The 15,692-nt window shown below is 39.8% G+C and overlaps 2 protein-coding genes across 8 annotated transcripts in view; one reads left to right on the top strand and one right to left on the bottom strand.

The window, feature by feature from the left end:
• The window catches only part of LOC120069453 (3'-5'-exoribonuclease family protein), a 45,999-nt gene that overhangs the window by 16,476 nt on the left and 13,831 nt on the right, over positions 1-15,692 (top strand). The gene's annotated exons all lie outside the window — the stretch shown is intronic.
• LOC150037420 (uncharacterized) lies at positions 5-1,857 on the bottom strand. Its single transcript, XM_090312265.1, has one exon. The coding sequence runs from the start codon at positions 1,753-1,755 to the stop codon at positions 931-933; it is 825 nt and encodes a 274-aa protein (XP_090168391.1). The 5' UTR covers positions 1,756-1,857; the 3' UTR covers positions 5-930.

Here is a 15,692-nt window from a genome sequence, read left to right as displayed (position 1 = left end):
CTCTGGCCATTCAAACACATCCTCAAACTTGTGCAACAAAGTGGGTATTGATTTCGAAATAGTGTAGACTTCCTCTATTGTCATTTAGCCATTGATACTCCTCCTTCCATCATTCGACATTCAATTAGAAACCCCCGATCCTCCTCTGTCCACGATCTCACCATATTCTTCAAACTCACTCTCGCCTTCGTCAAACTCGGGTCACCTTGGAGAGTTACCTTACGATTCTTGTGATCGAAGGTCATAGTTAAGTTTCGCCAATCCACCTTTGTCTTCCCTAACGAATGAAGCCATTGCATGCCCAAGATCACGTCCACTCCCCCAAGCTCTAATGGTAAGAAACTATCCTTCACTCTCCATTCTCCAATCGTGATCTCCACATTCTTACACAATCTCTTTCCTTTAACCGTCGAATCGGATCCCAAGACCACTCCATAATTTGTAGTTTCTGTAATTTCCAAGAGCAATCCCTTCGTTGATCCTTAAGATATGAAATTATGCGTTGCTCCGCAATCGATCAGTGCCACGACCGGCTCACCCCTTATTTCCCCTTCGATCTTCATTGTTTGTGGATTGGTCAATCCCACAACTGAATTCAACGAGAGTTCTGCTACTGTAGATACTTTTTCTTCTACGGTCGACATTTTCAATTCTATTACCTCTTCTCTCAGGTCGTCCTCCTCGTACAGTTCCATTTCTTCCCTTGATGCATGCACCACCAGCAATCTCAGCTCTCTGAGTTCGCGTCCTTTACAACGATGTCCCACAGTATATCTTTCATTACACTTGAAACAGAGTCCCTTCTCTTTTTTAGCTTGAAATTCAGCGTTCGTTAATCTCTGGGATGATCCTTCCCTCCAATTTACCCGGTGGATACCCTTCTCAGCGTAATCGTCCTCATCAGAAACGATTCACTAGTTTTCCCTCCTTTCACACCGCTGCAAATTCCACCATTTCCCCAGCTTGAATCTCCTTCAATCCATAAACACGTGCAATCCCATCTCCAACTGAGACCACTCGACCGATCTCATCCACTTGAAAATTAGTGTAAAAGTTGGTAATTCGACTTTCTAATAAAGTCATTAGTTCCGCTGCTTCGGGAGAGGCATCACTATTTATTTTAGTGCTATTCAAGGCTTGGATCTTACCTTCCAATGTCTTCGCCCGACCCGCCTCCGATCGCACGTTCTCACGATCTTCAACCCGTTTGGCCAATGATATCATTTGCGCCAACCCGACCGGTTCCCAACATTCCACCTCTGCGTTGATCCATGGAGCAAGCCCATTCATAAACGTTTCCTCCAACACTTCACTAGAAAGATGTGGTAATGGAGCCACCAATTTGTCAAACAAATTCTGATACGCCTCCACCGTCGTCTCTTGCTTGATAGCCAAGAACCTTCCGCAAATCGATCCTTCTCTCAACGATCGAAAACGTACCAAGAGCCTCTGTTTTAAGTCCTGCCCATCTTTAAACGGTTTTCGTCCCTCTTTGGACTGGTACCAGTCCAATGCAGCTCCATCGAAACTAATCACCGCCATCGTCGTTTTCTTCGATTCTGTCAACTTGTGGATCTGAAAGTACCAATTAGCTCTGAATAACCACGAATCCGGATCGCTTCCATTGAATATCGACATTTCAACATTCTTAAATTTACTTCGGTCACTCACCAATTCTTCTACTCCCGATTTGGCTACATTATTCAACGCATCCGAATTTTTGTTATTTGATCCTTCAGTCGTCTCGCTCCTCATCCCCCTGTTTCCTCTGTCGCGATTGTTTTTCCTTTCGCCATTTTGGCCACATACGAAATTAACATCTTTTGGTGCTTCTCCGCTTGCATTCCTAATCGATCGATACTCTTAGCCAACGATGCTAAGTTCTCCTCGATGGTCGGCAATTTCTGCATCTTTACTCGGAGATCAGAAATCTCTTGATCTAATAGTTCCAACTTCTCCTCAAATCTCTTTTGATTCATCTCTCCCAGGTGAGAGCTCTGATACCAATTTGATAGAATACTAAACTAGGATTGGAGATTTTATTATATTCAAGTTGAACTGTGAGAGTACACGAACTGAAAGTAAAGAGAGCTACCCTGCTTCCTCTCACAGGCGAGAGCAAAGCTTAAACCCCACTATTGACTACCCAAAATATTCACTAAGAACTCCCTAGTTCTCTCGCCTCCCCTTTTTAACATATCATCAGTTTCCTAACTAACTAAGAGTCCACCAGTAGACGTGGTCCCCATCTCCCCAACTGAAGCGCCTTCCTCTTTTTTAAATTTTCCCATATTACCCTTACTCTTCCTCCTTTGGTACTGAAATAATATTAGTGGTCTATCATAAAGCAAACCATCTAGTGAAATGGGGCATTGTCATAGGAACGGAGGTCTTGGTTTTGGGGGTCCTAAAAATAAGAATTTGGCTTTGCTAGCCAAATGGGGTTGGCGTTTTATGGTGGAGGAAAACTCTTTATGGAGACAGGTGGTCACTAACATCCATGGAAAATGCCCTTTCAATTGGCACTCAACCGGGAAGTTTGGGAATAGCTTGAGAAGCCCATGGATTGCATATCGAGATTCTGGCTAAAAATGGAGGCTTTGGCTTCTTTTAATCTCAGGAATGGTACTAGAATTGCTTGTTGGACTGATTCATGGGTTGATTCAATTCCTCTGTCTACTCATTATCCAAGTCTGTATAGGATCACTCTGTTGCCAAAGGGTTCCATAGCGAATTGGGATCAATCGTTGAATTCTTGGTCCACGGTTGCTTAAAGATGAGGAAATAATAGAATTTCAAGATTTATTATCGCTAATTTCAGGCAAGAAAGTTTGGGATAGCCCTGATTCAAGATGGTGGTTCTTAGATGCTTCAGGTAATTTCTCAGTTAAATCTCTCACCACTCATCTCTCCCCTTCATCGTCTTTGGATAAACGACTATTCAAGGCTTTATGGAAGACTAAAAGTCCGATGAGAGTAACATTCAGATGTGGTTTTGTTTGGTCTTTTAAACTGCTCCTCAATCATGCAAAGAAAACTTCCCTTCCCTCTGTTTGTTTGTTGCTTCTGTTTGCCCTTTGTGGGAAAAGGATGGTGAGGACTTGCAACATCTTTTTTTTAATTGCTCATACTCAGTAAGTTGTTGGTGGAAATTTTCTCCACTTTTAATTTTGTTTGGGTGTTCGGAGACAATTTTAGAAGTAATGTCCAACAACTCTTAATGGGCCCTTTCTTAAGAAGCACTCGAGGCTAATTTGGTTTAATATGGTTAAGGCTCTACTTGCAGAATTGTGGTTTGAAAGAAATTAAAGAATCTTCCATGATAAAGAAACAAGTTGGGTGGATCGGTATGATTCAGCACGAAGAAATGCTTCAGCATGGTGCACCTTAAGCAGTTCTTTCGAAGACTTCTCTTTATAGGATTTATGTCTAAATTGGCAGGCCTTCATCTTCCTAGCTCATTAGTAGCTTTGGTTATTTATTCCTTTGTACTGAGTTTCAGTCAGGCTTTTATTTTAGATTCTCTATTGTACTTTTGTCTTTTATCTTTATGGTCTTGTTAGTTCTGTATGGACATGATGAAGGGCACTAAGGGGGTGTCAACCTAGTTGAGATGCCCGGGTGTGTCTCTTGATCCTTTCTGTTTTCATGCTCTTTGTATAATTCTCATGTATTTTGAGCATTAGTCTCACTCTACTTTTCTATAAAGAGATTCATTTCCTTTTCAAAAATTTAGTTTGTATCTTTTATTTGAATTTTTATTTTCAATTTCTATCCGGTAGTTTTTTTAGTATTAGACTCCTTTCATTATATCAATGAAAGATCTCGTTTCATTTTCCAAAAGAAAAAAGGTGATGGACATGAAAAATCTTCTTTCCCGTCCAGATAAATTTGTGGTTCCTGGGTGAAGGGATGTTAGGTTTTGGGCCCCAAAGTCCTTCTAAGGGCTTCTCTTATCATTTCCTCTTTCATCTTTTTCCTTTCCTTTCTCCCTCTATCCCCTATTTTTTACTCTCTATGGAAGGTTAAAATCCCAAAGAAGGTTTTGATATTTGTGGCAGATACATGGGAGAGTTAATACTATGGATTGCGTTCAAAGACATTCTTCCCTAGTTTTGTTCCTACAATAGTGCATTTTCTGTAGGAATCAGAAGGAGGATCTTGACCATCTTTTTTGGGGTTGCAGCTTGCTCACTTTCTTTGGAGTTTCTGGTTGAGATTGTCTGGGCACCTTGAGGTTTGTTGGGTATGGCATAGATCGTACTCAGAAGGAGGAAGTGCTCTCGAAACGCACCCTCTAAGAGAAGGTTTTATCATTCTGGCAGGGCAACCTTTTTGCTAACCTGTTGGGGATTTCAAGGGAGAGGAATAATAAAATTTATAGAGGTTGAGAGATCGAGTGAGCATGTTTAGGAGTTGGCTTGATGCAACGCTACTTTATGGTTGTTCGTCACTAAACCTATTTGTAATTATGAGCTTAGTCTTGTTCCGTTGGATTGGAATCTGTTTCAGTAACTTGCATTAGGCCCCTTCCTTTTTTGTTGGGCTTATTTCTTTTGTAAGACCTTCTATTTTCTTTCGTTGTTTGAATGAAAGCGTTGTTTCGTTTAAAAGAAAATTGTGGGAGATTTTCGATGTCAATGCTTCTGGTACTTTGGATGAAAACTCTTTAGACTGTTATTCTCCTTTTGGGTAGATCTATTAGAGGGATTTTTTGTAACGTTCTTTTTGTTGTAGTTTGGGAAATGTCTGTTTGATAATGACAAGTTCTCTCTCTCTTAAATTTTCTTAGAGAAACTAAACTATTGCAAACTTTTCTGCTTGCATTATTGCTTTTCTCATTGTTATAATATATATTTATATTGTAATTATAATTAGTTGTCCTTTATTATAATTTTATATCTCCTAAATTAGGGTTTCTTAGTTGCCTATATATATGTATCTTCAGTCTGATTAATTGAATAAGATCATTATTCTCTCTAAAACTATTGAGTACATGGTATTAGAATCATCTAGGGTTTAGAATTTTCGTTCGATGGCTACGTTAGGATTTACGCTTCTCACAAGGTTATGAAAGTTGATTCATCAAGTTCGAGTGGCTGTTTGTTTACACCACCCATCCCAAGAGAAGCGCGTCGCCGTCCGATCAAGTCAGTCGTCATCGGTCGTCAGAAATGTACGCATGAAGCTCACGTGCCCCCATTCTGATTCTGCTTTGTCGCCACGCGTCGGTGCATGGGAGGTGTGGGACCACTTCTCCACGTTTTGTCAGTTGGGTTCTTCTTGGCTCATATTTTCTGATTGTTTTGTGCATTTGGTTCAATTGAAATCTTCTCGGCTATGAGTTATTTGAAAAAAATACCCTTTTGTGCTTAGGGTTTGTTGTTGTTTTGTTCAATTTGGGGCTGTTTTGTTCTTTTGGTTCACCTTTGATTTCAATTTTGGTTTGTTCTTTTCGCTCGTGAGATCTACAAACTGTTTATTAGTTCATAATGGATGAAGTGAAGCATATGGTAGTATCTAATGTAATTTCCCTAACATCGAAGTTAACTGTACACAAGTTAAATAGATCGAACTACTATGATTAGCGTCAGACGATTTAATTTTATTTGCTTAGTACAGATATGGATGATCATGTGATTGAGGAGTCACCAAAAGATGAAAAGAAAAAGGCTTGGCTTTGTGATGATGCTCGACTTTATCTTCAAATTAAGAATTCTATTGAAAGTGAGGTCGTTGGTTTGGAATACAATTACATACTACTCTAGTAACAGTATATATTATACTTAGGTTACTGATTTAGTGAGTTGAGAATCTTTTTTAAAGTTTAGTTACTTTGTATTATTAATCTATAGTATACTTTATGTTATTTAATTTATAATAATATGTAAATTTAAATTTGTTATATATTTTTTAAATTAAAATTTGTTATATAATTTTTTAAAATTTAAATTTGTTATATGATATTAAATGATGTTTTAATTTGACACTAAATGATGTTTTAAACATTTACTTGTGTTTTATTCATCCTTATTGTTTAAACTTTTACATTTGGATTCATTTACAATTTATTATTACTAATCTTTAAAGGTTAAGACTTGAAATATGCATATAATGTTACACCCCCTCCCTGATTACCCTTCTTAATCCAGAAGTGAATGTGACGATAGTAGTTACCAACCCTTTTGTGGCACTTACTGCCTAACTAACATCCTTAACCTACTTAGATCCTTGGAATACATATATAACATTCACCAAACTAATGAAACTTTAAAAATAACCTCAGAACACCAGGGATCAACAACTACATAATTACATCATATTAATGCATACAGAGTTTAGCGGTCCCAATATACTTTACTAGTCCCTAATATGAGCAACACATATGTACAGACATTTACAGAGTAAACACCTAAAACTTATCTCTAGACTTTGGACTTTTAACTTTTAACTGGAGTCCTTGAGTGGCAGAGTAGGATGACAGCTAACCTCTGGGGAGATGACCACTACCTGGGAAAAGAAAAACATTTGAAAGAATGAGCTACTCGCCCAGTGAGTGACTTAATAAAAACATAAATCTCATGCTTAAACTGAAAGCTCGAAAACATAATACTGGAACTAAAACATGCCAAGCAAACGTATACATAAAACTTTTAAAACCATTGTATCTGAAAACATAGCTAAATTGATTCCCGGTTGAGAGAGAACCCTTTTGCTCGATCTCTCAAAGTCGGATATCATGTTCAAGAGAGAACCCTTATGTTCAATCTCTCAAACATTAGCCTGGCCTGGGGTGAGAACCCTTTTGTTCAACACCTTCTAGCCAATGCTAAGAAAGAACCTTCGTGGTTCAATCTTATCGTCGGGTATCATGTTTAAGAGAGAACCCTTTGTTCGATCTCTCCAACATAAGCCTGGGTTGGGATGAGAACCCTTTTGTTCAGCACCTTACAGCCAATGCTAGGAAAGAATCCTTTTGTTCAATCCTACTAAACTAATTAACTGTCATATGTGCACGTAGAGCAAACTGGATCCTAACGTCAAGGATCATAAGTGAAGCACTGCTTATCACTGAACTGAATGAATTATTCTGATACCTTTTCTATCTACTTCAACATTAAAATCATAACATAACTGAAACTAGGTAGTACAGCTCGGATACTTTCTCCTTGTACTTCAGTATTGAGCTAAAAATATCTTATAGGAAAACATTTTCATAAAACATGCTTACTGAAAGCTTGATCTCATAAATCATAGTTTTCACAAGAACATCATTTGCCAACGCTCAACAACATTAAGAGCACATATGCTTTAAAACATGATATAAATACTTGTAACATAAACATATCATAGAATCTTCTTTTGAAAACTACCATGGTTTCAACCATTGTACCAAAGCATATTTCATAAACTTTGTAACTAGCATGCGTTTATAAACTTTAGAGAAATGCGTTGCTTGGAACTTCTTGTAAAATAACCAATATAAAAGTAATTGTCAACAAAGCATGGATTATTAAAATATTTATAAACCATTTATAAATCATTTGTAGTCACACATAGCTCGTCGAGGCTCTTAATCGGTTTATGCTTCTCCTAGTTCTTCTTGGCCTGAAAGGACATAATCCCCGGTTAGATTCCTTAGAATTCTCAGCAAAAAGCTTCAGGTAGCTTGCTTAAAAATGAAACTTTCACCAACAAAACAGCATTACTAGCGAGATCATCCTCATGAGCAAGATTTACCACTTCCAGCGAGATTTGTGACTTCTAGCGAGATTTGTGACTTTCCAGCGAGATTTGTGACTTCTAGCGAGATTTAGTGCAAAACCAACGAGATCTTCATCCTTATTGAGATCCTCCTCTTCCTTAACTCATTCTCGCTCTCGCTCATTTTCTTATCTCGCTCTCGCTCATTTTCTTGTTTCGCTCTCGCTCATTTTCTTGTTTTTCGCTCGCTCTCGCTCATTTCTTGTCTCTCGTTCGCTCTCGCTCATTTTCTTGTCTCTCGTTCGCTCTCGCTCATTTTCTTGTCTTTCGTTCGCTCTCGCTCATTTTCTTGTCTCTCACTCGCTCTCGCTCACTATGGTGAGTTTGCTTGCTTATTCTTCCCAAGTAGCTGCCTGCTTATACACCGATTCCCTGTTTCAACTTCAAAAATTCATAACTCAAAATCCAGGACTCTTTTTAAGAAACTTCCTTCTACAAACTTGTTTAGAATTGAGTTAGCTTTCTTACCTTCAAAATATCAGTCGAAAATTCCTTGTAGTTTGTCCTGGAGCTTCCAATCTTCACTCCGGGCTCAGATTAATCCAAGAATCTGCCCCTTCTGCAATTTCTTCACTTTTTGTTCTTCGTGTGAGATCTTTCTCTGGCAAAACAACCTCAACAACTAGATTCTCCCAACTTTCGAACGGCACCGATCTCACTTAATTTGCTCAAGTCATTTTCCAAAACCAAGCTTCTGAAGTTCCTCTCCCTTTTATACTTCCTTCCGCCTCCCCCTGTTCAAAGGCCAAACTGCCACCTCATCCAGCACTTAGTGCTTTCGGCCAATTCCCATTATTGAGTTTCTTCAATTAATTTGTTTTTCCTTCCCTTCCTTCATAACCCACGTTAGGCCTTTGCCTCACAATATAAATTTAGGGTGCATCGCATACTCCATCGTCCAACGCCCAACGCCTATCGTCTAGTGCCCAATGTCTATCGTCTAGCACCCAACGTCCATCGTCTAGTGCCCAACGTGTATCTTCTACCACCCAACGTGTATCGTTTAGCACCCAACGTCCATCGTCTAGTGCCCAACGTCCATCATCTAATTCCCAGTGTCTATCGTCTACTTGTCCTGCAGCTCATTGTCTAGCGCTGATGTTGATCGTGCAATGCTAATGCCCCATCGCTAAGCGCTATCGTCCAAAGTATAGCGCTATCGTTTAGCGAGATCCTTCGTATCGTCTAGCGCATCGTTCAGCTCTGCGCAATTACTACACGATCGCCTAGCGCCTGCCTACACGATCGCATACCTCATCGTGTAGTGCCGTTCACTTACTAGACGATCGCATACCCAATCATATAGTGCCGCTCATCTGCTACGCGATCGTCCAATGTCTTTGCTCGCACACACTTGAGGCTGCCGCAAGCCTTATTAACGCATCATGCCGTTCAACCCATGCGTTCATCCTTAGTACCTACGCATAGTTTACCCTTGCCTTCAACACTTAACCTCTACAAACCTTGGTTGCTACACGCGCAACCCCATGCGTCCACATTTCCCCAACAACGCTTGCCTACACTTTGCTTCCATACTTAGCAATTTTTCACTTGTTATATTATCTAAAACCCACCCTTGACTAAGTATTTCTAACACTTAAAATTTTCTTCCTCCATCTGCCTACTTTCTTTACCTCTTTTCATAATTTTACTTAACACGCTTGTTACTCACTTATGTAGGAAAAATGGAGTACGGAGTTTACAATTACCTCCCCTTGAAGAAATTTCATCCTCGAAATTTGCTCAGACTTACTTATAACTAGAGTTTCACTACATCCTTTGGTTGTAAACTTTACAACCTTCTTCTTTTCTTTCCTCTTTCTTTTTCTTTTACTACGCTTCCGCTCTACTCTGATATTTGCTTGTCCATATTAAATAATACCAGTACGTATGAACAACTTGCTCATAATAGTTCATTGTATTTGTTACATGTTCTTGTGTTTCTTCCATTCTCCACTGAGTCATAGTATTCATTTATTACTAGGGTAGTCCTTTTCTATTTCCTATCAATATCACTGGAACATTCTTTTCCAGTTGTCATACTTTTGAATTACTTGCTAGCTGTGAAATTAATATTTGTGTCAACTAGGCTTCTCAACCCAAACGAGGGCACTCTTCTTAGGATGTCCTATCTATCCATACTTGGGAGAAGACATTCTTTCTACTATAACATTTCCCAACTATGGCTTACCATACTGTATACATAAGGTTTTCTTAGCTGTACTAGTCCCTAGCTCAGTCACAATTCAAACTCCAAGCTATTATTCATCAGCAGATCTGGACCTTTTCCTTTTTGTCTTCTGCTGACCATTTTGTCCCTTATTTTTATACTTAACGTACCCCTGGTACATTTCGAGCTCACTGTTGCTCATCTTTTCCCTCCTCTTAGGATTAATCTGACTAGGACTTCCTCTAGATACCTTTCTTCTGAATTCACTAAAATAGACTTCACGTTTGTCACCAACCTCTGAGCAAACCTGCTACACATTCTATTTCTAGTGAAAAGTCTATGTTTTCCTGCGTGACTCCCGACTTCCACTCTGGTACTGGTAGTGGATTGAGTAATCCTACCGGCCTCTGCCCTTCAAGTTTCACTTGTCGACAAATCAAACATCGGTCTACCTACTTTAGCTATGCCTTTCTTCATTGTAAACCACCACTACGATTTCTTCAAGGTTCTATACATCTTGGTGTTTCTTGGATGCATGGAGTAAGCAGAATTGTGCGCCTATTCTAGAGAATAGCTTGTAAGCCGCAACACGTTAGGCACACGCATTCCTCCTTCCTTTACTAACATTCCATCTATTTCTAACTAAAATTTAGTTCTTACTCCCTTGCTCACTTCTTCTGCAAGCTTCTGGAGATCAGGATCCTTCAACTATTCATGCTTAAGATCTTCTATCAAAGTAGGTCTTACTTGAAATGTAACAATCAATCCTCCTGACTGTCCTAACGATAGAGTGGCCCTAGAACTCCTAAACTCTTGGAGTAACATTCCTGATACCGATCCAAGGACTACTTTGGATCCCAAGGATTTCCTGCTCAATGCATCAGCTACAACATTTTCCTTACCAAGGTGGTACTCAATTGAGCAGTTATAGTCTTTGATCAGTTCAACCCATCTTCTTTGCTGCAGGTTCAGTTCCTTCCGATCAAAGATGTACTTCAGATACATTGGTGGGTCCCCAATTCACTATAGCTTCAGTCTTCTGTGGATTCATACTCACTCCTGCTGCTGGAACCATATGACCAAGAAATACAACCTGGTCTCAAATCTATCATCGTGACTCCCTCTAACTGATCAAAGAGATCATCTATACGAGACGATGGGTACTTGTTCCCGATCGCCACCTCGTTCAACTGCCTAAAATTTATACATAACTGAGAGTACCGTATTTCTTCTTGATAAAAAGACTGGCTCTTCCCAAGGTGACACACTAGATCCGATGTAACTCTTATTTATTAGTTCTTACAGCTTCCTAGCCTCCACTGCTGATATTAAGCTTCCTCAAAGTATTCTTTTGCTTCCTACAAATACACTCTCTTGCCTACCAAAACCCTTGAACATTATCTATTCTTAAAACAATCCATACGGTCGTAATATTTATTCAGGAAAATCCATGCTCTAGAGTGACATCAATTCTAGGAAATTTAATGGAGTCACTTCATAAACTATAATTATCAATAACTACCCCAGAGCCTGTAAAACTCTTATACTATTATAACCTCTCCACAGAATAATAATAACTACTTAGGGACATGCTCTCTACAATCTTTCCTACAAGCCAACATGCTAGATAAAAATAAAGGTATAGCACCATAAGCAACTATTTCATAAATATACTCGTACACGAAGTTACTTTACCATTCACATCAACAGGAGACTCTTCTGCCTCCTAGTGGGTCACTTCGTGTAACCTGCCCTGCCGCTGAGGTCGTCCTGCTCCCTTTCTCGTTTTTCTTCTCTTGAATCCCTTCCTTGGGCTCCTGAGCCACTAGGTTGATCTACCATCTGTAAAGTCATTCTGTGTTTTGCCTGAACTCCTCGACCTAGCTGGGGGCATTCCTTTTTGAAATGTCTTGCCTGTCCACACTAGAAACATACACATTTCCCTCTGTAACATGTCCCTCGATGATGCTTACCACGCTTCGTACATAAGGGTTTCTTACCCGTCCTAGCTACTAGCTCGGTAGGATGCCAAAACCCTGATCTATCACCCATACTAACCACAGGTCTTGGCTTATTTCTTTTTACACCATGCTGACTTGTAGCTCTCTGTCTCTTCCTAACTGCCTGACCAGAAAATGGAGGTTTGGAACTCTCCCTTCTTGACTTTGCTGAAGCTCGCTGTCGTTCTTCCTTTGTTTCCCGTCCTTTATCAGTACCTATTAGGTCTTTCTCAATATCGTACTTCCTTTCCGAATCCGCCAGAATGGACTCGACACTTTCCGCCAACCTCTTGGCGATCCTGTTAAATATTCTGTCCTCTAACTGAGGATCTGTTCCTGTCTGCGGAATCCTCGACTCCCCGTCTGAAGTCGTTTCCTGATTTATTGGGTCTTTACCTTTCCGTTCACTAAAATCTAGATTCCCTCGAATATCGAACTTCTAGAGGTAGGGTCAAGGTCCCCATCTGCTGTCTGACTGTTCTGCATGCCACTTCTTCTCAGCATCCTTTCCTAATTATGTAGTACACATGTTAGGAACTTACGTTAAGGGACCTAGACTCATGCATGAACTCTCTCTCTTTTTCCAAAATCTTATGCTCTGATACCAACTTCTCACACTCCTTCCCATATTACCCTTCTTAATCCAGAAGTGAATGTGATACCAACCCTTTTGTGGCACTTACCCTAACTAGCATCCTTAACCTGCTTAGATCTCTGGAATACATATATCATTCACCAAACTAATGAAACTTTAAAAATAACTTCAGAACACCAGGGATCAACAACAACATAATTACATCATATTAACGCATACAGAGTTTAGCGGTCCCAATACTTTACTAGTCCCTAATATGAGCAACACATATGTATAGACATTTACAGAGTAAACACCTAAAACTTCTCTCTAGACTTTGGACTTTTAACTGGAGTCCTTGAGTGGCAGAGCAGGATGACAGCTAACCTCTGGGGAGATGACCACCACCTGGGAAAAGAAAAACATTTGAAAGAATGAGCTACTTGCCCAGTGAGTGACTTAATAAAAACATAAATCTTATGCTTAAACTGAAAACTCTAAAACATAATACTGGAACTAAAACATGCCAAGCAAACGTATACATAAAGCTTTTAAAACCATTGTATCTGAAAACATAGCTAAACTGATTCCCGGTTGAGAGAGAACCCTTTTGCTCGATCTCTCAACGTCGGATATCATGTTCAAGAGAACCCTTTTGTTCAATCTCTCAAACATGCCTGGGCTAGGGTGAGAACCCTACAGCCAATGCTAGGAAAGAACCCTTTTGTTCGATCTCTCAAACATAAGCCTGGGCTGGAGTGCGAACCCTACAACCAATGCTAGGAAAGAACTCTTTTGTTCAATCCTACTGAACTGATTAACTGTCATATGTGCACGTAGAGCAAACTGGATCCTGACGTCAAGGATCATAACTGAAGCAGGGTACCACTGCTTATCACTGAACTGAATGAATTATTCTGATACCTTCTTTATGTACTTCAACATTAGAATCATAACATAACTGAAACTAGGTAGTACAGCTCGGATACTTTCTCCTTGTACTTCAGTATTGAGCTGAAAATATCTGATAGGAAAACATTTTCATAAAACATGCTTACTGAAAGCTTGATCTCATAAATCATAGTTTTCACAAGAACATCATTTGCTAATGCATGCTCAACAACATTAAGAGCACATATACTTTAAAACATAATATAAATACTTGTAACATAAACATATCATAGAATCTCCTTTTGAAAACTACCATGGTTTCAACCATTGTACCAAAGCATATTTCATAAACTTTGTAACTAGCATGCATTTATAAACTTTAGAGAAATGTGTTGCTTGGAACTTCTTGTAAAATAACCAATATAGAAGTAACTGTCAACAAAGCATGGATTATTAAAACATTTATAAACCATTTATAAATCATTTATAGTCACTCACAGCTCGTCGAGGCTCTTAATCGGTTTATGCTTCTCCTAGCTCTTCTTGGCCTGAAAGGACATAATCCCCGGTTAGATTCCTTAGAATTCTCAGCAAAAAGCTTCAGGTAGCTCGCTTAAAAATGAAACTTTCACCAACAAAACAACATTACTAGCGAGATCATCCTCATGAGCAAGATTTACCACTTCCAGCGAGATTTGTGACTTCTAGCGATATTTGTAACTTTCCAGCGAGATTTGTGACTTTTCCAGCGAGATTTGTGACTTCTAGCGAGATTTAGCGCAAAACCAGCGAGATCTTCATCCTTAGCGAGATCCTCCTCTTCCATAACTCACTCTCGCTCTCGCTCATTTTCTTATCTCGCTCTCGCTCACACTCATTTTCTTGTCTCGCTCTTGCTCTCGCTCATTTTCTTGTCTCGCTCTCGCTCTCGCTCATTTTCTTGTCTCGTTCGCTCTCGCTCACTATGGTGAGCCGCTTGCTTATTCTTCCTAAGTAGCTGGATGTTTATGCACCGATTTCCTGTTTCAACTTCAAAAATTCATAACTCAAAATCCAGGACTCTTTTCAAGAAACTTTCTTCTACAAACTTATTTAGAATTGAGTTAACTTTCTTACCTTCAAAAGCCGAAAATTCCTTGTAGTTTATCCTGGAGATTCCAATCTTCACTCCGGGCTCTGATTAATCCGAGAATCTGCCCGTTCTGCAATTTCTTCACTTTTTGTTCTTCTCCATGTGAGATCTTTCTCCGACAAAACAACCTCAACAACTAGATTCTCCTAGCTTTCGAACTGCACCGATCTCACTTAATTGCTCAAGTCATTTTCCAAAACTGAACTTCTGAAGTTCCTCTCCCTTTTATACTTCCTTTCGCCTCCCCTGTTCAAGGGTCAAACAGCACTTAGTGCTTCCGGCCAATTCCCATTATTGAGTTTCTTCAATTAATTTGTTTTTCCTTCCCTTCCTTTATAACCCACGTTAGGCCTTCGCCTCACAGTATAAATTTAGCGTGCATCGCATACTCCATTGTCCAATGCCTAGCGCCCAATGTCTATCATCTAGCACCCAACGTCCATCGTCTAGTGCCCAACGTCTATCGTCTAGCACCCAACGTCCATCGTCTAGTGCCCAATGTCCATCATCTAGCACCCAATGTCCATCGTCTAGTGCTTGTCATGCAGCTCATCGTCTAGCATTGATGCCAATCGTGCAGTGCCAATGCCCCATCGCTTAGCGCTATCGTCCAAAGTATAGCGCTATTGTTTAGCGAAATCCTTAGTATCGTCTAGCGCATTGTTCAACTCCGCGTAATTACTACACGATCTCCCAGTGCCCGCCTACACGATCACCTACCTCATCGTGTAGCGCTGTTCACTTACTAGACGATCGCATATCCAATCATATAGTGCCGCTCATCTGCTATGCGATCGTCCGGCGCCTTTGCTTGCACACACTTGAGGCTGCCGCAAGCCTTATCAACGCATCATGTCTTTCAACCCATGCGTTCATCCTTAGTACCTACGCATAGTTTACCCTTGCCTTCAACACTTAACCTCTACAAGCCTTGGTTGCTACACACGCAACCCCATGCGTCCACATTTCCCCAACAACGCTTGCCTACACTTTGCTTCCATACTTAGCAATTTTTCACTTGTTATATTATCTAAAACCCACCCTTGACCAAGTATTTCTAACACTTAAAATTTTCTTCCTCCATCTGCCTACTTTCTTTACTTCTTTTTATAATTTTACTTAACACGCTTGTTACTAACTTATGTAGGAAAAATGGAGTAC

The sequence above is a fragment of the Benincasa hispida genome, chromosome 3 (genome assembly GCF_027475165.1).
Source record: "Benincasa hispida cultivar pf3 chromosome 3, pf3_genome.v1.1, whole genome shotgun sequence".
Taxonomy (NCBI): Eukaryota; Viridiplantae; Streptophyta; class Magnoliopsida; order Cucurbitales; family Cucurbitaceae; genus Benincasa; species Benincasa hispida.
Note: the sequence above shows the minus strand (reverse complement) of the source record. Positions and strands in the feature narration are given on the sequence as shown.